The sequence below is a fragment of the Marmota marmota genome, unplaced genomic scaffold, assembly GCF_001458135.2.
Source record: "Marmota marmota marmota unplaced genomic scaffold, marMar, whole genome shotgun sequence".
NCBI classification, from domain to species: Eukaryota; Metazoa; Chordata; class Mammalia; order Rodentia; family Sciuridae; genus Marmota; species Marmota marmota.
The window spans coordinates 5,881,300-5,905,334 of NW_025999894.1; the positions used below are offsets into that span (position 1 = coordinate 5,881,300).

The 24,035-nt window shown below is 50.0% G+C and overlaps 1 protein-coding gene across 6 annotated transcripts in view; it reads right to left on the reverse strand.

Moving 5' to 3' along the window:
• Slc39a11 (solute carrier family 39 member 11) overlaps nucleotides 1-24,035 on the reverse strand; it is a 384,139-nt gene that overhangs the window by 250,478 nt on the left and 109,626 nt on the right. For 5 of the 6 annotated variants that reach the window (XM_048795690.1, XM_015503535.2, XM_048795680.1 and 2 more), the window contains exon 4: nucleotides 21,376-21,534. The exons of the other annotated variant lie outside the window; for it this stretch is intronic. In XM_048795690.1, the coding sequence (XP_048651647.1) occupies nucleotides 21,376-21,534 (159 nt within the window). The remainder of the gene's footprint in view (nucleotides 1-21,375; nucleotides 21,535-24,035) is intronic. 6 annotated transcript variants of the gene reach the window in all.

A 24,035-nucleotide genomic window follows, 5' to 3' on the forward strand; every position in this document is an offset into this window, starting at 1 on the left:
CATACTGCCTCCCCCTTCTGTTCAAATTCACCTGTCTTCCCGTTAGAAGGACATTTATGATTGCATTTAGGGCCCAACTGAAATCATCCAGTAACCTCTCATCTGCAAAGGTCCTTCCTCCATCTAAGGTCACCTTCATAGGCATCAGGGATTAGGACCAGGATTTCTTTTCATTCATTCTGAAAACTTATTTACTAAAGGTCTAGGTTTTGCTGGGCCATTGGCCCCAACTATGAATATGAAGACATGTTTCTGCCTTGGTGGAGGTTAGGGTCTTCTACTGGGAAAGACAAGACATGACGACAAACGTAAGCCAATGAGATTACTACAAATCATGCTGTTGGGTGGTAGCAATGAGCAACGAAATGCACGACACGGGCAGGGGCACGGGTTTTCTTTGAATTATTTGGTACCAGGGATTAATCTCAGGGGCACTTAACCACTGAGACACATCCCCAGCCATTTTTTTATTTATTTATTTATTTATTTTTTAATTTTGAGGCAAGGTCTCACTAAGTTCTGAGGTAGACTTTGAACTTGTGATCCTACTGCCTCAACCTCCAGAGCCAAGGGGATTGCAGGTCTGTGCCACCACATCCAGCTCAATTACTTTTAAGGCAAATGAACTGAGTAACTTATAGGAAAAAATAACAGGTGCACAAACCTCGAGAATAGACAGGTGGAAACAAAGGGAGCCAATTAAGAAATGCACAAGACACACAGCAATGGGACTAGCTGCTACATGAGGTCATTGCAGAGTTGGATTCACGGCAGTAGGTTTCTCCTCGTGGGAATACTTCGGTAAATTGTGTCCACCCACTGACCTGAATGCCCACGTTAACATAGGCCTGACTTGTAGATGAAGACCCCTGAAAGTTCCAGAGAGGCCCAACTAGGGGTCCAAAACTCCCCTCCCCAACATGGAGGAGGAGGTGAACATCGAATGGATGCTGCAGGAGGCGGACCCCAGTTCTCCTGGTAAACAGCATTAAGTTGGGAAGAAGCAACGGTCTCCTGTCTTCCTCTGCCAGGAGACAACGAGAAAGAAAGACTTTGCTGGGGCCTTACTTTGCTGTCACTTATAATGAAGTCCCCTCGCAAGAAATGAGGTTGGAGCTTCAGCTGCCCACTCTCCTGTTAGAGGAAACAGAACTCTCCACGGCTGGGCAGAGAATGTCAGGGAGGCACTTCTCTATTCGGGTGGTGATCCTTCGTCTCTGAAGGACCGATTCTGAGCCGAGGTGGTTCAGAGGCCGCAGTCCATCAACTGTCGACTCCATTGCTGTAGGCCTGAAGTGGGGCACAGCATCAGGGAAGGAGGGCGTGGTGGAGGAGAGTGGCTCGGGATGTGACCAGCAGGAAGCAGAGACCTGAGCACCTGGATATCTTTAAGGCCATTGTGCAGGTAACCACACAAACCAAGGATGGAAGTGTGTTGCTGGGGCCTCCGCAGCCCAGCACCTAAGCAAATACATGTAATTTGTTGTTGAATTTTTCTAAACTTTTGGTGGAGGAAAAAGAGTACCCCAGATTACCTGGAGATGGAAAGGTCACCTGACAAGATGAAACTGAGGTTTCATTTGCCAATGCTACCAAAGGCTGGTTTGGCAAATGGCTTCAGACAGGTCTTCCTGGACTTGTAGAGCACAGTCCTGGGTGGACATTAACAGAAAACCAGGACCCTTACAAAGAAACGGGTAGGCAGGTGGCAGAGAAGGGACAAGACGAGCATGTGTTTCACACAGGTGGCACAGCAGCCTTTGTTTGGGCTGAACCTTGAGACGGCTCCACCTCACAGAAGGGGCAAGAGGACACTTCAGAGATGCACCTGGGTGGGTCCTGGACAGGAGGAGGATGGGAGAGGAGCCTGGGATCTGAACAGCAGGTTCACCTTCACAACTGCCCAACCTCCAGCAGCCACAGCAGAACACCAGACACCAGGGAGCTTGAGCACCGCATTTCCTCCCAGTTCTAGAGGCTGGAAGTCCAAGGTCAGGGATGCAAACAGCTGGGTTCTCATAAGGCTTTCTGGTTGTAGGCAGCTGGCTTCTTACTGATGTTCTGATTAGTTACACATGACAGCAGAAGGCATTTCAACTCACTGTACAAATATGGAGCACAACTTTTCATTTCCCTGGTTGTACACCATGAAAAGTCACACTACACGTACCTGGGTAACGAGGTCCATCCCATTCTACCATCTTTCCTGCCCCCAGGTCCCCTCTTCCCTTCCCCAAAGTTCCTCCATTCTTCCCACACTGCCCCCCCACACACACACACACATTATGGATCAGCATCCACTCAGAGAACATTCGGCCTCTGGTTTTGAGGAATTGGCTGACTTCACTTAGCATGATATTCTCCTACTCCATCCATTTACCTGCAAATGCCATGATTGTATTCTCTTTCAGTGCCGAGTAATATTCCACTGTGTAATATACCACGCTTGGCAGCTGGCTTCTGGCTGTGTCCTCAAATGGCAGGGCATTCTTTCCATTATGAGGACCCCACCCTCATGAGGTCATTTAAAACCTGTGACCTCCCAATGATGTCCATCATGCTGGGGGTTAGGGCACCTCAACGCATGAATTTGGAGGCATACAGCTCAGTCCCTAGCAATCGCATGTCATCCTGGGTTGGCAGCCTAACTTTTGCTAAGCCAAATCAGGCTAGTTATTCAAGGGAAGGTTTCCACCTCACCTGGGTAAAGTCATTTTCATGTCTAACTGGCCAGTTCCTCATTTCTGCTGTGAACAATCCCACGGGAGAGGTAGCAAGACAGACTGGTCCTAGGGGTATCATTTTATGCACAAGACTTTCCAACCCATTCCTTTGGGAGCAATAGGAGAAGAGGGCCACCTGTTTGGGGGAGACCCAAAGAGTCTGAGATCTTCCAGATTTGCCTCTCAGTGTGGCCAGGGCTAGGGAGAGGGAGGAATGGGAATAATTGCTACATGGGTATGGGTTTCCTTGAGGGGCAAAGAAAATGAGTTGGGACTAGATGACAGTGTTGGTTACAGAAAACCGTGGATGTATTAAATGTCACCGAATTATTCCACTTAAAATGGTTAACCTTGCACGATGTCAATTTCATCTTAGTAAAATAAAAATTTAAGGAGACCATGAAATGATGGGCTCTCCCTGCTGCAAGCATTCAGTCCTCTCCTCCCATGTTCTACAGCTTGGCAGACTCCAGCTGCATGGCTACCTGCCTTTCTGGATCATTCCATTGTTCTCACTTTGGTGAGCACCAAAATCCTCTGAAAAACCCAGTTCAACATGCAAATGCATGGGGCTCACCCCAACAGCTTCCGCACCACTGAGGGGGGCAGACACCTGCAGATTTTCAGGCACCCCAGGCGACTGGGGTGATAGAGTTTGCAATCCACACAACCAGACCCTTCCCCACCTTTTCCTCTTAAATCTGTCCCTTAATCACCTGCAAAAAAGAATTCTTTCCCTCATTCCCGAGTCCTGACAATAGAAGACATTGGCCTCAAAGGAGAGGTGCACAGCACTGGAATTATAAATCCAAAACCCAGTATCTGAACAAGAGCCAGTCTCAAGAGCATTTGGTGCTCAGCAAGCAGCCTTGGCTGAATGTCAGAGTCCTTCTGGGAGATAACTTGTGCCCAGGTCTCACCCTGGACACAAGGAAACACCCTTCAAAGGGAGGTCCGGGAATGACTATTTCTAAAGCAATACAGGCAAGTCTCTGCTCCTCACCCACCCCCTCTCCTAGCTCAAAAGGGCCAATTATAAATGGCAGGATAAGACTTTAGCTTCTAAGCAAACATAATTATAAGAGTAAATAAAGCATGAACAATCTTAACACCTTCAAAGTTCAGGTCAGTTTCCTTTGATTCTCCTGTTTAATTATCTGAGCCTCATGTTTGTAGTGCCCCCAAAAAAGTAGTCTCTGGCAAAGGACATGGATCTGTTTCCAGAAAATAAATCACATGCATAAAGCACTTTCCACTCACACGCTGTGAGGAGGACTTCAGGAGGACCACACTGGATCCTTCTCCCATCCCCATGTGATAGTAGGAGCAAATGTGACTCCATTTTGTTTTATGACTTCATCCTGTAAAACAACCATGCCAAGTAGAAGAATCATGACTGGAGCAAGATGTTCTTTTCCTTTTGCTATAGAAACCTTTAAGAACACGGAACTACCTAATGGGGTATTGTTTCTGTAACTAGGGTGACTGGGATAACTGATTGGTTAGGCTTCCCTCCCATTGACTGCACTGCCCCGCTTCTGTAACCTGGCTTGCTTGCATTGGCTAGACCCCCCGAACATCCCTTTTGCGGTTTTCAGGCTTATAAGGAGTGCTCTTGCAATTGTTCGGGGCTGATCAGGGGAACAGCTTTATGTTCTGGTCAGCCGCCACGGGTGTGCTTCAATAAAGGCTTGATTCGATTATACGTGAGTGGTCTGGAAGTCAGTTTATACCCTGGGACAAAGCTTTAATACCCATCCACTCACTCACACATCCAGACACCCCCTGAAGACCTACTGTGTGCCGGGCACTCTGTTGGTGGACAGGACACAGTGGAGACCAGAGCAAACCTCAACATGTCCCTGCCTTCAGGCCACAGTGAACCAGTCCACAGAACATGGGTGACAACCACACAGGGGCCACAAGGACCAGCAAGTATCAAGTGGAACCCTGTCATGGGGCAGAAACCTGCAGAGGGGACAGTGTCCAGGACAGAGGGGACAGTTGATACAAAGGCTGGGGAGAGGAAGGAGACCCCGCGCCATGGAGGGAGATAAGCAGGGGTCAGCAGGGGGGAGGGAGGTGGCTGTGGGCAGGCAGAGCCAGGCAGAGGGGCTTGGTGGAGACAGATCAGGAAAGGGAGGGTCATGGGGACCTTGAAAGGGCTCAAGCCAGAACATGACCACACTCGCAAGCCATGAAGGATGCTCTTGAACCTGAAGCAGGGAGACAACAGTGTCCTGAGACTGGAGGCAGAGGCGCAGCGAGGGTTGACTGGAGCGTCTGTACGTCGGGGCCAGCAAAAGGCTTCTGTAAAAGTCCACTTAGTGAGATATTTTCTACTTTTCAGTCTATCACCATTATCCTCAGCCCTCCACATCCATGGGCTCTACAGATTCAACCAGCCACGGATCAAAACTATTGAGAGGGAGCTGGACATGGCGGCCCATGCTCGTAATCCCAGCCCCTCGGGAGGCTGAGGCAGGAGGAGCCCACGTTCAGGCCAGCCTGGGCTACTCAGCAAGTAGTAAAAAAAAGACTGGGGATGTGGGTTCAGTGGTCAACATCCCTGGGTTCAATCCGCAGTACTGGGGGGAAGGTGTGAAAATCAGGGGAAATCAATTCCAGAAAGTTCCAAGAGCGGGAGTGGAATCTATATCCCACCAAACACTTCACTGAATCCATACTGATGACATGAAGTGCAGACGGAGCCCCCGCTTCTCCAGCTCTCCCTCCCTGGAACGCTCTTGGTCTCAGCCTCATCTGTACACTCTGTCGGGCCTTCAGCGGTTGTGTCTGCCCTGAACACGCGCAGACTCTTTCCTATCATCGCCCCCTGAACGCAGCATGACAGCCACGTAGGTAGCAACTGTGTTGCATCAGCGTTGGAACAACCCAGGGGTGGCCTAGCGAGCACAGGAGGAGAGCGCAGGTTGTGTGCTAATACCACCTGGAGGACTCGAGCGTCGGCGGGCTTGTATCCTGGGGGTCCTGGAACCAAGCCAGGGACACCCAGCAAGTGCACTTGGTCCTTCTGTTGCACTGGGAAGTCATGACCACAGGCGCCAGGAGAAGGAAGGACATTGCCGCTCTGGCCCTGGGGCGGTGGCTCGCCCACCCTCCCCACCCACAGGGTTTGAAGATTGACTAGCACACACAGTGGGATGGCAGAGGGCAGAGCGGGAACTGTCTTCACTGACCAGGATCCTAGGCCCCAGTGCAAAACCGCCCTCGGAGACCCTGGTGGTTCCTGGGAAGCCACAGACACAGCCCAGGTCGCAGCTCCCCTTACCCTCCCCGTATCTGCATTTCCTGACCTGGAGCCCAGCAGCCTGCCACACGTTCCCCTGCCTGTTCTCCACAGAGCAGGCTCCCCAGGGGGAACACTGAAGCATCACAGACAGCCCCGTCCACGGGAGAGCCTGTCGGTCCCCTCTGAAGCCTAGAGCCAGCTGGCCAGGTAACCTTGGCGGGGACTATCAGGAACCCAGGCCTTCAGCTCTGGTGTGGCTGGGAACACTCGGTCCCCCTCCCTGGCTGGGCACGGTTCACCCATCAGACCTGTCCTGATACCAATCAGCTGTGTAGCTGCCAATCACAGAGCCCTCTGCAGCCTCCTGGGGGGCAGGCAGACAGCCGGGGGCCTGCACTGCCTCAACAAGGAGGCCTTGTTCTGCCTGCTCCCAGCCTCTTCTGATCTCTGGCTGAAACCTCTCTTGCCTCTGACCTAAGCACAAGCCCCAGGCCAGCCCAGCCCAGTTTCCTGTCTCATGAGTCAAACTTTCCCTCTCCTTCGAGGGCTCTCACCAGGTACCATGTGGATCTCTGCAGCCTCCACCGCACCCTGAGCACTGAATTCACATCCCCAACTTCCAGTAAGCCTCCCATCCCAGACACCCCACCATCGACACAGACTCAACATGTGTGTGGTCTGTCAATGATTACGGAATCCGTGTTTCTCAAACTAACCATACCCCCCCTCCAAGCCCTTCTTTCCTTTCCAAAGACCGGGTTTCCATTCTGTTCTAGCATAGCTCAAAGCCACAAGGTTTGAGAACTCCGCATCGCCCTGCAGTGTTTGCCCACAGGCCCAGCCTTCCGGTCTGGCCCATGCCTCCGCCCTCAGCCCGGCTCTTCAGTGGGGCCTTCCTCTCTACGCCCAGAGGCTTGGGCAGGTCCACGCTGCCCTGGGATGCCATGTTGCATGCACCGAAATAGTCCCTGGGCCCCTTTGTTTCTCACCCTTCCGAGTCACCCTCTCATGTGTTGCCAGAGTAACCTCCAAAACACCACTGGGCAGAGCCTAAGCAAAAATCCCCAACTTCTCGGAACAGCACCTTGTGTTGGGCGTGCGTAGCTTGGAGTGTTTTGGTATACCCTATGTTCTTCCTCCTCCGCTCTCCTAGAATTTTTCCTTAACAAAATGCTACATGAGTTAGCATTTCTACATCCTGAAGGAAGTCACAGGGAAATAAAAAGAATGAGAGGAGACGAGTTTTCCCAAGTTACACCCTGACATCACCAGCTAAAATGACCGAAGTGAAGAATCAGCCTTCTGGGAGAACCGGGCTTTGCCCTAGCCTCACCACCACGATGCCTTCAGCCCTAGGAAGGTCTTGATTTCTCTAGGTCACAGCTTTCCCATGTGCATCTTGAGTTAATGATGACCACTCTGCTTGTATGCTTTCTTGAAGTAAAAATAACATGATAAACATAGAAATATTGTAAAATCCATCAGTATCTCTCCAAGTGAGCTCCATGGATTAGCTTCATCAGAATCTCCCAGGACACTCCATACACTCCAATTCCCCTAAGGAGACTTTCAAAGCACTGGAGCTTCTGAAAGCTGCATTTTCAAAAAAAAATACATCATTCTGATGCACACAAAGGCTTCAGAACATAAGATCTCTCAAGGAGCCCTTCACCACGTTGTTGCAAAGGAGTGATTGTCTCCATGTAAGCAGTCGCCTTGACGCTGGGAAGAGTCAAGGCAGCTGGGCAACACTCGAGACCCTCAGCCAACGCTAAGCCTGTCACCTTCCCAGAGTGTCAGCCCTCAGCTGGTTCTCTCAGTCAGTCTATGTCCCCGCTATCATCCAATTATCCCAATCGGGACCAAGAGACTCCCGCTCCCTACTTGAATGCCTGCTAATTAAAGGTTTAAAAAGAAAAGTGTGGCCAGAAAGCAGCAAGGATTCCAGAGGCACAACAGTAAGGCACAAAGACCAACAGACACTCCGCTCAGCAAAACATGTAGCTACAGTTAAGGTGACCTGACAAGCTCAACCGCCCTCATTTGAAAGACAAAGGGGACTGGAGAAGAGAAAGAACTAAAAAACATGAGACCAAGATTACCTGCAAAGAATCTGGAGCGAAAGTTTCATATAAATACCAATTTTGTCCATTCCTCTACTGAAGGGCACCACCTAGGTTGGCTCCACTGTTTAGCTGTTGTGAATTGTGCTGCTGTAAACATTGATGTGGCTGTGTCCCTGAAGTATGCCGTTTCTAAGTCCTTTGGGTATAGACCAAGGAGAGGGATAGCTGGGTCAAATGGTGGTTCCATTCCCAGTTTTCCAAAGAATCTCCCTACTGCTTTCCATCTTGGCTGCACCAATTTGCAGTCCCACCAGCAACATATGAGTGTACCTTTTTCCCCACATCCTCACCAATACTTATTGTCTTCATAATGGCTGCCATTCTGACTAGAGTGACATGATAGAGAAATGCAAATCAAAACTACTGATTGCTAGAAATGAAGAGCATTTTTTTCATATATTTGTTGATTAATTGTATATCCTCTTCTCAGAAGTGTCTGTTCAGGTCCTTGGCCCATTTATTGACTGGGTTATTTTTTTGAGGCTTAGCTTTTTTGAGTTCTTATATACCCTAGAGATTAATGCTCTGATGTGAGGGGTAAAGATTTGCTCCCAATATGTAGGCGCTCTAATTACCTCAGATTGTTTCTTTTGCTCAAAAGAAATTTAGCTTGAGTCCATCCCATTTATTGATTCTTGGTTTTAATTCTTGTGCTATAGGAGTCTTATTAAGGAAGTTGGGGCCTAATCCCACATGATTTAGATTAGGGCCTACTTTTTCTTCTATTAGACGTAGAGTCTCTGATTTAATTCCTAGGTCCTTGATCCACTTTGAGTTTTGTGCCTGGTGAGAGAGAGGGGTTTAATTTCATTTTGTTGCATATGGATTTCCAGTTTTCCCAGTATCATTTGTTGAAGTGGCCGATGTGGCATATATATACACAATGGAATTTTACTCAGCAATAAAAGAATGAAATCATGGCATTTGCAGGTAAATGGATGGAGTTGGAGAAGATAATGCTAAGTGAAGTTAGCCAATCCCCAAAAGACAAATGCCAAATGTTTTCTCTGATATAAGGTGACTGACTCTTTGGTGGGGGGTGGGGAGCATAGGAGGAGTAGATGAACTCTAGATAGGGCAGAGGGGTGAGAGGGGAAGAGAGGGGGCAGGGGGTTAGCAATGATGGTGGAAAGTGATGGACATCATTATCCAAAGTACATGCATGAAGACATGAATTGGTGTGAACATACTTTATATACAGAGATGAAAAATTGTTCTCTATGTGTAATGAGACTTGTAATGTATTCTGTCATATTTAAAATATAAAATTTAAAAAATACCAATTTTGTTTTCCTGTTTTAATCTTGAAGGGGTATACAAGTAAATCTCTGATTCTGGGTAAACTATTTGAAGCAACTATTTTAGAGATTGGGAAATAGATCAGGTAGGGCTACGATCCTTCCAAGAAAGGAAGCATACCAAGGGTGCCCTTCAGGCAACGACTGGGTCACGAGGACTTTGATCTCCAGAGGATTAATCCATCAATGGGCTAATGCATTGCTAGCTGAATTGACCACCAGGAAGTGGGGTCCACTCGGAGGAAGCAGGTCTCCCTACTCTGCTTCCTGATCCTACGAAGAGCTGGACAGCTCTCCTCCACTAGGCCCTTCTCCCCGATGTGCTGCCTTCCCTACCTTGGGCCCAGAGTTGGCCCTCTGTGGACTAAGACCTGAAACCATGTGAGCCTCAAATCAACTTCCCCTCATCGTCCAAGTTGTTCTTGTCTGGCAGTTTGTAGGTCAGGGTCTTCATTGCCGCAAACAACAACCAGGACCTTTTATTTATTTCTTTTTTTTTTTAAGACAAAGAAATGGACCCCAAGTTGACAGAGATAGAAGAACTAGCAGACAGGGAGTTTACAACAGGTACACATTTGTTTCACAAATACACTTAAAAGATTTGAAGTAAAACATGAGCTGTTATAGTAAGTGAGCAGTTCTGCAGAAAAAAAATGGAAACCAGTTTTTTTTTAAATGAAATACTGGTTGAAGTGGTGCATGCCTGTAATCCCAGTGACTCAGGAGACTGAGGCAGGAGGATTGCAAGTTTGAAGTCAGCTTGGACAACTTAATGAGACCCCGTCACAAAATAAATTGAGTTTAGGAGAACCCCTTGGTTTAAATCCCAGTATTGCTAAAAATTGGGGGTGGGGAGAATCTAAAGGGCAATTCCATAACTGAGAAAAGGATTTTTTTAATTTGAGATAATACTTAAATGAGCTTCACAACAGAATAGACACTGCAAACAGATCAGTGCACCTAAAGACCAATGAATATATATTCAAAGAAAAGCAGAGAGAAAGTGGAAAAATAAAAGCAGACTTCCAATGACCTAAAGGACATTATTCACCAATCTAAATGCAGGTGTAATTAGAATTCCAAAAAGAGGGAGAATAAGGCAGAAAACTCTCTTTTCCAAATTTGGAGTTAACTTTTAGAATTTTTTTTATTTAAAATACTACTCTAAAGATCCACGGGGCATAATCACAAGTATAAAACTACTGTAACCCTCAGATGAAAGCTGTGTGTCCCAACAAAGCTAAGACCAAGCCTTGACAAGCCCAAGCTGTACCACCAGCAATATTAACTATCTGCCACACTCAGACTCTAAGGAAAGTCACAAAATTCAGATTCTCACTCAACAGAGGAAACCAGGCCCAGCCTACGATAGAAAATTACTAGACATGAAAAGAAATAGGAAATGTGACTCGGAGAAAGAAAAAAACCAAACAGTCCAGGAAGAAAAACAAAACCACACAAAAGCTCATCATAGTCAAAATGGTAAAAATCGAATCTTACGAGCAGCAAAAGAAAAAGCTAAATTGCAGACAGGAGAGCAACGCTAACCTCTCATCAGAAACACCACAAGCCAGAAGTCCTTGAAATGTCATCTTTAAAGTCCTAAAGGGCAGAAACTGCTAACTAGAATTCTACATCAGGTGAAAATATTCTTCAAATCATGAAGGCAAAAGAAATATGTACCTAGAAAAATAAAAGCTAAGAGAACTTGTCACCAACATGCCTTAACTTATAATAAATCCTGGAAAAAAGAAATGGTTCTCTCTGTGGGAGAAAAATTAGAGCACATGAAAATCTGGGTCTCCCGAGGACTGCTATTGAAAAGCTTGGAAAATGCAAACACAGTGGTAAATATAAAGACCTTAACACATTTGAAAACTTCTCTTAAAGATGACCGACCATGGAAATCCAAAGTAATAGCAATGTGTTAAAGACTTCATGGTACATGAAGAAATAAGTTATATGACAAAATACAATGGACCTACAAAGGGCAGTGGACACACTGTTTAACAGCTCTTGAATTACACAGGGTGTGAGCGTGATAATTAAAGATGCTGTGATCTTTATAGCAACCACAACCACTCAAAAAGAAAATTGTATATCTTATAAATCCTGCAGAGAACATAAAATGGAATACTAAAAACAATTTGATTAACACCCCCAGTTAAAAAAAAAAAAAAAGGAGGTAAAGAACAAAAAACCCAGACGGGATAAACAGAAGAGTAAGATGACAGGCAGGAGCTTAATTATATCAAAAATCACAATAAATGTAAATTGACTAAACATTCCAATTAAGAGACTGAGATCATCAAACTAGATAAAACAAAGCTCGATTATGTGTTATTATTAAACAATCAAAAGTATGAAAATGGAAAAAAGATACCCCATGTGAACACTAGTAAAAGGAAGCTGAAATACCAGAACAAACTGGACTCAAGACGGAGTGCTGTCAATGCAAGTTCATTGAGAACAGAAGTGAACTCTAGTTCTTTTCCTGCCACTGAGAGGTGTCATTCAGAGTTCTGCTTGGCAAGTTTTCAACCACATCCAGAGACCTGTTTGTCCTGAAGAGAGTGGAAGGGGATTCCTTAAATTCTTTACAGCAGATGCTAAAAGCTGGATCTTCATGTCACCACCACCTCCCTGCCCCCAAGTTTCACGTGTTGAAGCACTAAGCCCCGGTGTGATGGAAACCTTTCAGAGGTAATGAAAGTCAGGTGAAGTCACGAGGGTAGGAGACTCATGGCAGGATCAGTGTCCTTACAAAGGACCCTAGAGCGCGCCCCTCCCTCATCTGAGGATGCAACGCGTTGATGGCCATCTGCCCGCCAGGAAGAGGATCCTCACCCAGTCTAAGTCAATCAGCACCTTGGTTCTTTCTGTGGTTTAAGCCACCCAGATGATGGCATTTTGTCACAGCAGTCCAAGATGACTAAGACAGCAGGAACACACTTGGGTAGCCACAGTAGTATTTCTAACGGTGGATGAGGAAAATTCTGAAAAGAACCCGGGAGAGCTTCTGCTTTGTTTGGCTCCTTGACACTCTTCGGCTATTGTTGACACTAAAACCCTAAACTGTTCTCCAGGAACTCTGGCCGCCCAGCTGCCCTGGAATCTGCTGCAATCCCTGGAGCACACAGCACTTCTGTAGGCGCCATGTCTGGAATGGCGCACTGGCCAAATCCAGGCTGCCCTTGGGATTTATGGATCTCCAGCTTCTGACCCAGCTCTCTGCACTGTGTGGATACGGCCACTCTATGCCACAAGGAGCTAAGTCCCTGGGGCCTGAAGTGATGGACATCAGCCTGAAAAGTCATGTGTGCGCGTGCATTTATGTTTGTGTGTGCATAAACATGTGTACATGTGTGGACTGCATGTAGACAGGTACAGGGTCTGTGCACGTGTGTGCATGTGTAGACCCACATGCATGAGCTACTGTTATGGTTTGGGCCTGGAATGTCTCCCAAAGCCTTGGGTATTGAGGGTTTGGTCCCCAGTGCAGCAAGGTTCAGAGGAGGGCCTCTTGGGAACATGATCAGATCATGAGGGCTCTCTGACCTCCTCAGTGGTTCATCACTGAGGGATTCAGAGCTGAATGGACCACTGGGAGATGGTGGAGGTGGAACCTAGTTAGAGGAGTGGGTCCTTGGGCGCATGCCCTCGGAGACTATCTTGCGCCTGGCTCCTTCCTTGCTTTGTCCTCTCTCCTCTCCTCACCCCACACCTGTTTCCCGGCTGTCTAGGAGGAGGGCAGCTTTCCCCCACCACCCCCTTCCACCATGATGATCTGCCTCACCTCAAGCATAAAGCAATGGGGTCAGCTGGCCATGGGCTGAAACTTCCAAAATAGTCAAAACAAACCTGGGCTCCTCTGCATTGCTCTCGGGTACTTTGTCCCAGTGACGAAAGCTAACAGTCATCTTCCACGACCACTCGTGGAATGTGCACCTCCCGCCCACTTTTCTATAGATCCAGAAGGGACAGAAAAGGAAGGGCATGCCATGCTGAGGAGGCCAGGGCCACAGGATCCAGCCTGAGCGATCGCCCTGGCTCCCAAGACCAGCCGCTGTGCAGGTCAGACTGCTCTGAGGGTGTACCAGGGACTCCTGTCCCTGTTCAGCAGACTCCAGTAATGACGGGGGAGTTCAGTCTGCCAGTCAGGAGCAGTCAGGAGAATGACAGAACCACCACAGAACAATCTGGAACCATCTTGCTAAAGGCTCATAATCAGTATCTCAACAAGGTCAAAGAGAAAAAGTCCTCTGTTACAGGAAAAATAATCAAGTAGCTCACTCCAGTGACCACCATGAGCAGGCTCACGGCTCACAGTGTGTGGCTGGCTGTGACAGATCCGCAGCTCCAAGGCAGAGAAGGAATGCTTGCCCCAGCCACGAGAGAGATGCAGGGTTTGGCCACTTTCAACCTCCCCGAGAGGCATCTTGTTCACTCCTTTTCTTTCAGGTTCATATTAAAGAAATCTTCAGCCTCCTCAGCCCACCACAGCCCAGGGGAGACCTGGGGTCTGCTCCCACTATGGGTGCAGATCTGGGTTTGCAGGGTGGTCCTTCCCGACTTTCAGAGTAAGCAGCACGTCCAGCGTTTCAGTGGAGGCTGGTCTGTGCCAGGAGGTGCGATGGGCACCGTCCCTTCAGAAACAGAAAGTGTGTTGATGACTATGAGTGCGGAAGGAGCTGCCACAGAGGGACGGTGGCTGGGCCATAGGCAACTGTCCCTACTGTCCCAGGGATGTCGGTCCAAGGCAGACGGCATCTCAGGACACCTACCGTGCAGGGTGTGGTCGGGCATTTGACAAGAAAGACACTCAGCCCCAACCATTCCACTGGAAGGGATAAGAACCCAGTGGCCATTACACCTGGCATCCTGTTTAGAGATGTCACCGATTTGTACATTGAATTCAGAACACCTCAGTCTCCCACAGGTCAAGGTAAGTGGAATTCTCCCATTTCTCTCCCATACAATTCAATAAAGGAGATTTCAGGGACACTGACTGTGATGGGAGACAAAGGGGTAAGGCCCTGACCCCCCCCACCCAGCCCTGAGGTTTCAACCAGCAAAAGGAACCTCAGACACAGTTCCACTGAGCATCTGCGGAGTGAGGTCCCGATGCCACTCTCAGTGACATCCGTGTAGGAGAGAACGATGCTTTCATTTTCCCGGTGGCTTTAACTGAACCCTTCCTCCCCACAAACTGACATAGCCTTATCTCTGTCCCCAAACTTATTTCCCATTTCTTCCCTGACACCAGAACTTCTTACCAGCTCCCCTAGAACTCTGGCTCCTGGCCACGGGAGCTCTATCAACACTACTCTCACTGGAATAAACGAGAGGGGAGATGCACAACTCGGACATGGCCTGGACTTGCTCTACTAGGTGCTCCTGCACCTGCTGCCCAGGGAGGATCTGGAGGGAGACAGAGAGGGTCCCAGCCACCCTGGGAGGAGGGAGCTCAGCTCGGATGCACACCCTGTGGCTTTGCCCTCCCAGCTCAGTGAGCATCGTCACCATGCTACCCTCCCCTGGCTCAAAACAATTCCATGGTAGCTTCTGGACACTTTTTATAAGTTGCCAAGCTCAAGTGATGGCAAGACGGGACCAGGCATCCAGTCAAACGGGCCTGAAATGAAAAGGTGTCATGACTATGGAGGAGGAATCCAAGTTCTAGGAGGTTCCAACCACACCTGCTCCCATTCAAGAATCCTCACTATGCACAGGGAGCAACAGCAGCCACAAAGCGTTGACGCAGCCTTTGCCGGGCCAGCCTCTACGAAGCCACAACTCCAGCACCTACAGGCACACACGCGTCTGCGTGTTCTTGCCAGTCCCAGGGAGAACCCCGAGGGATGAACACCACTGGCAGAGGTGGGTTTCTGAGCCCTGGTCTAAAGCCAGAGAGCAGGTACTTTCCAGTCCACTGATGGCCAAGCTGCAGATATTAATCCTGCAGCCTCATCAGGCCAGGACTGTGTGCGTGGCTAGCACACAGGGGCAGAAACGTGCAGAACAGTGCTCACCACCTGCCCTGGAGAACAGAGCACGTGAGAGAAGAGCAAGAGCTCATGGCACACATGCCTGCTGCCTCCATGGGTGCGCACGATGCTCTCACGGGATAGTCAAGGGCCCGATTTTCTCTAAGAATCATCAAGCACTCTTTATCTCAACCCCTTCTCAGGCACTCTGCATACCCTCCCATCAGGACCCAAAACAAGCCCTGAGCACCTTCCTAAAAACCACAGGAGGCTACAGAAGGCCGCCAAAGAAACGACCTCAACCATGGCTTCCTCTTGCACCTGGAATAGACACTGGTACCCAGCAGGGCGTGCCTACCAGTTTCCCCCAGACACCACTTTGTGAAAGACCTGCTGCTTCATCACATCAAGAGCTCCTGGTTGACAAAGCCCCTGCGGGAGAAGCCTTCCTCAACACCCCCCGCCCCCCCCCGTCTCCACTGTTGCAAGCTGAAGGCTTACAGTTGGGTGTCCGTTAGCAGGCCTCACCCACTGGGCCAGACCCAGGCAGCCTGCCACTTAGGTGCCAGGGGAGTTGCCGAGGCATCTGACTTTTTGTCAAAATACCCTGTGCCTAAACTGCCAGCCTCCAGTGACATCCCAAAAATGAGGTCCCTTCTTTCCAGTCATCTCTCGATTGTGGTACCATAAGTGTTAAAAGAAACTGCGAAGCCCTTCTCTTAGGTGGAGTTGTGTCTCCAACATTCATGTCAGGGCTCTGGCCACCAGTACCTCAGCACGTCACTGTATTTGGAGACCAGGACTTGGAGGAGGCAATTAAGGCAAAATGGTGCTGCTAGCAAAGGCCCTGGTCCAGTCGACCCGGGTCCCCCTAACAAGAAATGACACAAAAAGATAGAGGAAGGTCACGTGAGGACAGAGAAGGTGGCCATCTGCCAACAAGGAGAAAGTCCTGAGAACAACAGCCCTGCCTGCCAGTGCTGGATCTTGGACTTCCCACCTCCAGAAGTGTGAGGACAGACAGCTGCTGTTGAAGCCACTCTACTTTGCCACACACAGGCTGGCAGCCTGAGCCCATCAACACAGATGTGCAGATAACTAAGCAAGAGGTCCAACTGCAAAACCACAGCCTTCTTTGCCCTGCAACTGCCTGATCTGCCCCCACCCACCACCCTCTTCTGATGACACAACCATGTCACCACCTAGAAGAACCTGCTATTGCTGAGGCTCCAACCGGCCCAGAATGCCACAGCAAGCCCCGAGTGCAGCTCACAGTGTGAAGCAGAGTGCGCAGCACAGACCTCAACAAAACCCAACTGAGAGGAAGACACTGAAACTGGTGAGCAAGGCCAAACGTCACTCCCCAACAATGCCAGGGGCACCTATCGCCCCACGACCCCCTCCTTCCCTGTAGCTTGTACTTGCCGTTCTCTCTTCCTCAATCCCTCCCCTTCCCCTCTCACATATTCTTTCATTAAAGATAGAGAAAACCTATGGAGAAGAGGAATACATGCAAACACCCCCCCCCATGAGGGGGAAAAAAAAAAAAAAAATCGCCTCTTGCCACATCCATCTCTCCGGGTAGCTGTTGTACGTGGCTCCTCAAAGGAGCTCCAGCAGGTCAAATATTGACACAAGCTGGGGGCCTATCACAAGTGTGGGCACACGCTGTTCCTTCAGGTTTGCAGTGGAGGCACCTTCCTGGCTGTCACACGAGACACACACACAGAACATGCCTGGGGATGAGGCAGAGCCTTGCTAATCCCCTTGCCCCAGGAGCCTGTCCAGGCAGGACTAAGGGCCAGGTTCTCTCGGTCAGCCACAGCCCTGCTGCTACCTCTCAGGCAGCCTTCGGAGATGTCCAATGCCAAGAGAAGGGAGGCAAGGGGAGCACCGGCTTCCCAGGAAGAGGCTGCCAAGGTAGGAAGACGGAAGAAGCCGAGAAAGCAAATAGTACCAACAGATGCAGGCTGCCATTTGTTTTTTCAGAAAACAACAAAATTCCACTTTCAGATGTACATATGTATATCTGAGCACAGGACAATCGAGCCACTCGAAACAGAGACACTGGACCAAATGACAGCAAGATGACAGCAGGCTGCACAGACACTAAAACGAATGCACATAAAGACAGCTTAATGTTTTAAAGTAACACAAGAGAGACGAAGGAGGAGCAACTGGGCATAAATGTGCGCCTGCACAGGAATGCAGCAGAGGAGGGGTTCCAGAAGGGCCAGGTTCCTGTAGTCGTAAAGTTGATTCACAGTTTGAACAATACAAGTAAATCGGGTCGACTGGTTGGTCGGGGGAGGGGGGGGTGGAATAAGAGGGATTTTTCACATAAAAATTGTTTCAAACATTTTTATAACGAGATACCTTTTTTTTTGAGTGATACCAATATAGCTAAAAAGAAAGATCCAAGGCCTTCAGGACACATCTTTCCTCCAGTTTGTGGGAAAAATCACTGCTTTAAGCTGAAGGTGCGACTTCCCCCCTGCTGTTGCCCTTGAACTTAACACAGAAGCAAAACTGCAAAGATGGTAAAAATGTCCACATCCCCAAATGGCGGCTGGATGTCCAGTCTCTCCTGAGGCCGTCCTAAGGGGAACACTGGGCTCCGGCTGGCCCCAGCCACACTTGCCACCCAGGCCTGGCAGGGGCAGCTGCCTGCTCCTGCCTCCTCCCCCTCCCATAGCGCCACCACTTGGCAACTGCTGAGAGCCACCGCCGAGTCTGTATGGCCCCTGGCATTTTGCCAACAGTATTGATTGACAGGCGAGGCATTACTATCCGCCTCTGCCGCAACTTTTGAGTTCTCGCACTATTTTGGAGTTCTCGTGGGGATTTCCGGGGATTCCCCGAGAGTTCCCATTGGTTGGGGAAGTGCAGGAGGAGGGATTTCGGGGGGAGATATTTCCGGCTGGGGGTTTCCTGGACAAGCCTCGTGGCGTTAGGGAGGATTCCCCGGGAGCTGTGTGAAGTGTTTTCCTGCAGTTTAAAAATAAAGTTTGTTCCTGCTTCAGTGGCTCTTGATTTGTGCCCAGCCAGACTGCGGCAGGCAACCCCTCCAGCGATCCCTGCCTGCTCATGCCCCAGTAGCAGCGACTGCAGAAGCACCCTCTCCTCCCTCCCCAGATAAATAATGGACTTTTGTAAGAGCCCAGTTTGGAGAGCAGCTTAATGCATCTGAAGGTAACAAACCACAGTGGCTTCAACCTGACAGGCTGGGGTGCGTGAAACCCTTTTCACGAGTGGCGTTTTGCTTGGGCTCCACAGGGAAACGCCACAGAACAGAGCTGCAGGCAAGGATTGCGGTTGCACATTAACCATTTCCTTCCCACCAGCCTTGCGTCACTGCCCTTCAACCTGGAATCCATACGCAGGGCCCAGAGGCTCCGATTTCCCAGGTACTGGGCCCTGCGCTCGAGTGGCCACGAGCAAGAGCTCAAAGGTGGGCCCTGCCTCAGAATCCCTCCAGCCAACCTTTCTGCATTTGCCCATCTGTCCAGGTGACGTGAACAGAGTCACTTCCTGTCAAACTGCAAAGCACTGACCCAGGGAACAGAAAGGCCATGCTCCCTGTGGCCGAAATTCTCTGCAAACTGGCCTCCCTTCCTCCCCGGGCCTCTTCCGAAGGACCGGAGCTGCCCAGTCAGAGCTGCAGCCGAAGGCTCCCTGGCTACCTCCTTCACGGTTAGGAGGCCACCGAGAGGACAGGCATCCACTCTGCCACAGTGGGGAACGACTGGGAACAGAAAAGATCCTGAACTGAGTTCACCCATGGAACTTCCCACTTCCTCAATTCCAAGATCAGCCAACACCTGACAACACATTCCAGCCCCCCGCACTCCCAGTGGGAGCAACTCGGCGGAGGCCAGACAACCGAGGACCCGGAGCAAACCCGTCACCTCCGCCAAGCACCTTCTGCAGAACCAAGCTGCCGCCCTTTTCAGACTCGGTGAGCAAATTAATGGTGACTCCAGGGGAAATCTTCAGCCAGCCTCCGAGTGAAGGTCAACAGGCCGTGCCGAGCACGACTCTTTGGACATTTGTATTCAGTGACTGTAGCAATTAGAAATAATGCCTTATCTATTTATGAGATGTCTAAGACAATTCCCCTCCTCGCATTAACAATGAGAATTTCTTTTCAAACGTCCTAGAACAGATGTTTACTGGGAAGCCGACCTTTCTGCCAGTTAATGAGGTTCTGGGCCCTAATGGTTATTATGCCCCTTTCCGATCCCTTCCAACATTCAGCCCCGGCTCCCAAGCCATTCGTGATTGTCTATATAATCTATCCAGAACTCTCCCCCAGGAGCCATATTCCAAGAACATATTTAAACATGAACTAAAAGGTTAAAAAAGAAGTACCCTGTGTGGTATAAATTGGCCAATGACTATTTACACTGCCCAGAGAAAGCCCCTCTGTTCGAACAGCTGATCAAATATGCCTAACACCAACTGCCACCTCTGCCCTCCACCCCCCAGCCCCAGTAGTAATGACCCATCGTGACTGCAAATGGCCTCCAACAAGACTCCCTCAGGGGCCCAGGTGACAGACACCCAGCGGGGGCTGAGCCGGGCCACTGGGCCAGACTTCTGTCCACTGTTCAGGAGTCGAGGCCACTGGCTACAGGATCTTCCCGCCAGGGTGAGCAGAATGCACCCCATCAGCAAGTTCACACGTAACTAGGGCGGACTTGGCAGAATGTGGCAGCTCCCAGTGAGGGCCCCGGGAAGCCACCGTCACCCCGACACGCTCAACGGCAAGGAAGCCAAGTGTTCAGGGGGCAGCAACACTGCCATTCAAGCTTCTGATGAAACAAAGGAAAAAGTGGCAGATGGTATTTCCTTGGGACACATCGCAGCTGTCCATCCCGTCACCACATCCAACTGACTGGTCCAGAGGACAGCCCTTCTGCCATGTGAGTGATCAGCTTTCATCAGCCCCAGGCCCGGAAGTCAACTTCCTAGGAATTCTGCCTCCTCTTTCTCTGGCTGGGAATTTAAGGCCAGAAAGAAAGCAGTGGCCCAGAAACAGAACTTCCTCCTGGCTGCTGGGGTACACCTCCGCTCACCCTCCACCATCTGACAGGAGAGGCAGCCTTCGACCCCGCCGTCCCCCCCCCCCAGGGTTCTTGCTGCACCTCTTTCTGAGTGAGCAGGCCCAGCTCAGGGGCCTTCTGCCCACCTCTAGGACTTCTGGGGTACAGTATCTAGAAGGCTGCATGTGCTTAGCTGACATTACTATTGAATCCACGTCTAGACTGGCAGCGCCCGTGTGGCTGTGGGGTTCTAGCCAGTGGCCTGCCATCCCGGTACAGGGCCTGGCCTTGGCTCCCCTGCTGAGCAGTGCAGGCTCTCCTACAAGCCAGGGCAAGCCCTTTCCAAGCCCAACTCACCAATCCTATTTCAGCAAGTATTTTTTTTAATAAAATAGTCAGCGTCTTTTTAATTTTTTGGAAAATATTTGAGCTCACAATCCCTCCATGGAGTTCCCCTCAAATCACAGGGAGGAACAACGGAGCAGTGGGTGGCACAGGTAAGCCCAGACCCAGAGCCCTACGTGACATGTTACCAAAGTCTTAACGCTATAGCTGGGGGTACTGTCATCTCCTTCATGACATCACAAGCTCACCAGGGGCCAGGACCGCAAAGAGACAATTCCCTCCTCCCAGGTTCAAGTCCACTGGTGAATGCATCTCACACACACGCCACAGCACGGCAGCAGCCACGGTTTTTAACAGAGTGACATTCAAAATCTGAACCTACCAAAATGCACACAAGGGGGTGATTCGTCACGTTACCAAGAGTATTTTCTCTAAGAAGGACATCACCAATCAGTCCCTCCAAGGCCTGGCTATCTGTTCCGACCCCACGGGCTACATGGCAGAGGCGTCACGGGGTATATCGAGGAGGAACAGAAATAACTCTAGTGCGCCAAGCTCGATGCACCCGACCCGATCGCCTAAGAAGGACGGTACTCACCAGGTGAGGCATCAGGAGGTCGGCCAGGAAGACGAAAGCCGCTCCGAGCGTGAAACCCACGGCCACCGGGAAGAAGGCGAAGGCCCCAAAGCCCCCAGAGGACGTGGCCATCTCCACCGCTGGGGCCAGGAGAGACCAGTAGGAGGCTGCTAGCATGACCTGCAGAACCACAATGAGCAATGAGCCGTTAAACCAGCCCCGAAACTCACCTGCCCGTCTGGCCCCAGCCAAACACGCCAATCTCACGTGTGTTAGGCCTTCAATCCCAGGTAGTGGGGACTACCCTGACCCAGGAGCCTCCTGGCCTTGATGTGGCAAGAAGGGGTGATGCGGGAGGGTGCGCCTATTCAGTGGTTCTCAACCAGGGGTGCTGTTGGACTCTAAGGGACATCTCACAGTGTCTAGAGACATTTCCAGTCGCCGCACTGGGAGGGCAGGGGAGGGGAGGTTACTGATATCTAGGGCACAGAAGCCACAGGTGCTGGTAAACACGCCACAGCACAAAGCTCAGTCCCCAAAGAATTATTTATCCCCAAATGTCAGTAACAACGTCAAGAAATCCTGTTCTAATTGAATACTTCTAAGACGAATTGCTCATTACTTCAGGAGCGTCAACGCGTTATGATCCAGCTGTAAATTATTCCGAGTTCTTCCTTCTGTGGAACTGAAATCTGTCTCCCTTTCATTGCTCCCTATTAGCTCTGTTTTTCTGCTCCCTGGAGCACACCAAAGAAGGTGCCTTTCCTCTGTGATATGTGAAGCTTTGAAATATTTGAAGACCGGCAGTAAATTAATGTCATATTGGCCTCATCAATTTTCTTATCTGTTAAAAAAAAAAGCGAGGAACTAATATTTATTGATCACCTACTATTTCCAGAAACCAAGGCTCATGTTGATATCTTATCATGGCAACAAACCCCAGGAGGTAGATGCTGTCCCCTATTGCTATTTGTCGATAGGGGAAACTGAATCTCAAGTAATTTAAGGCAGTTTGCTCCTTTTTTCATGTGGGCAACGAGGAACAGATCTGGGGAGCCAACCAAGAAGGACTAGCAAGGTAATTTCAAAGGGTCTCCAGTGCTGACCAAGTTAAAGCCACTACCGTGGCCGTTTATAGATGCTGTGACATCTTCATGGCTGGAGTACCCCCGCCTCCCATAGCAGCTGTACGACTGGCACCACCAACCCGTGGAATGCTCTGCTGAATGGGTTTCTAAAAATTACTTAATTACACCTTGCCTTAAAAAAACACCTGCATCACCATCTCCAAGATAACAGAGTGACAGAACCAGGTACCACAGCAGCAGCAGCCAAGGGCAAATCCATACAGCAATCTGAATTTCCTCCCGCCAGCACCATTCACGTGAAGCCTCTTCAGTGGTTCTCAACCTGGGGTGCTGAGCCAGATTCTCCCCGCAAGTCTTAGTGCCACCCAGAGAAAATTACATCGGCCTCCAAAACACCCAGAAAGAATGCAGACAACGAAGGGCACCCCCTCCAGCCCTCTTCCGGAATTGTCTTGCTGGCTTTAGAATCCAACCTTGGTCGTTCCCCATCAAAGAGAGCCTGCCCAGGGGACAGGGAGAGAGAAGTCTCGTTTCTCTTTAAACTGGACCCACCCACCCGACTCCTCTCCTTGCATGTCCGAGGACCTCCCATACTGTCCCCTCACAACAACCCTGAAGCCAAGGGATCTAGGCGAAATCACTCTTCCTCAGCTCCCTCCCCCTTCCCATGATGCCACAGCACCCTTATGTCACTTAGGTCCCCAGACTCTGCTCACACACCCCCCCCCCGTCAATACCAAGTCCAGCATCTTTTGGATCTCCTATTCCCCCACATCACCGAGACCAATGCCTCCTCCTGCCCCTACACGCGAGGAACACACAAGGTTCTCACGGACAGTTCTATTCCATGGTACCCCTTAGGGATGTGCCTCTAAAGGGAGGGGGCGGCATGTTGGAATCTGGGATGCTTCCAGTCCCAGATGACGCAGGTGACCCCGTCCCTGGGAGTCACGGTTCTTTACCTTTCTGGTCAAACCCAGGACCCAGTTGGATTTCCTTCATTTCTTTCCCTCACCAGCCTCCTGCCTCCCACCTAAACTGACCAAAGAACAACCTGGAAATGCTGCTGGGCTGTCCGTCAAAAATGACAGGAGGGCCCCCCAAAAGGCATTTAAGAGGGTATGTGTGGTGGACAAGACGACCACGTTCTGACGCCCAAAACCTACGGGTACTTCATCTCCCACACCAAAAGGGGACTTGCTGGCTTGATTAAATTAGGAATACCACCGAGATGGGGAGATGGTCCTGGGTCACCTGCAGGGGGCCAACGTCATCCCAGGGGGGTGACAGGCAGAGGGAAGACGTGCTGACTAACCGCAGGGTTGATCCCATTTATATAAAATACCCGGAGTAGACAAACCAGAGAGGGCAACCTGCTGCCTGTGGGGACGGCGGCTGTGGGAAGGGGCACGGCTGCTTGACGGCACGAGGTGTCCTTGGGTGTGACATTTGGAGACATTTGGAAGTCGACGGGAGTGGAGCTTGGGCAACATGGTACATGTTCTAAACGCCACCCAGTCGGGAACCTTGGAACAGTTCACTTTAGGTCATGGGAATCTTAAGGAAGGAAGAAAGGAGGGAGGGGAAAAGAGC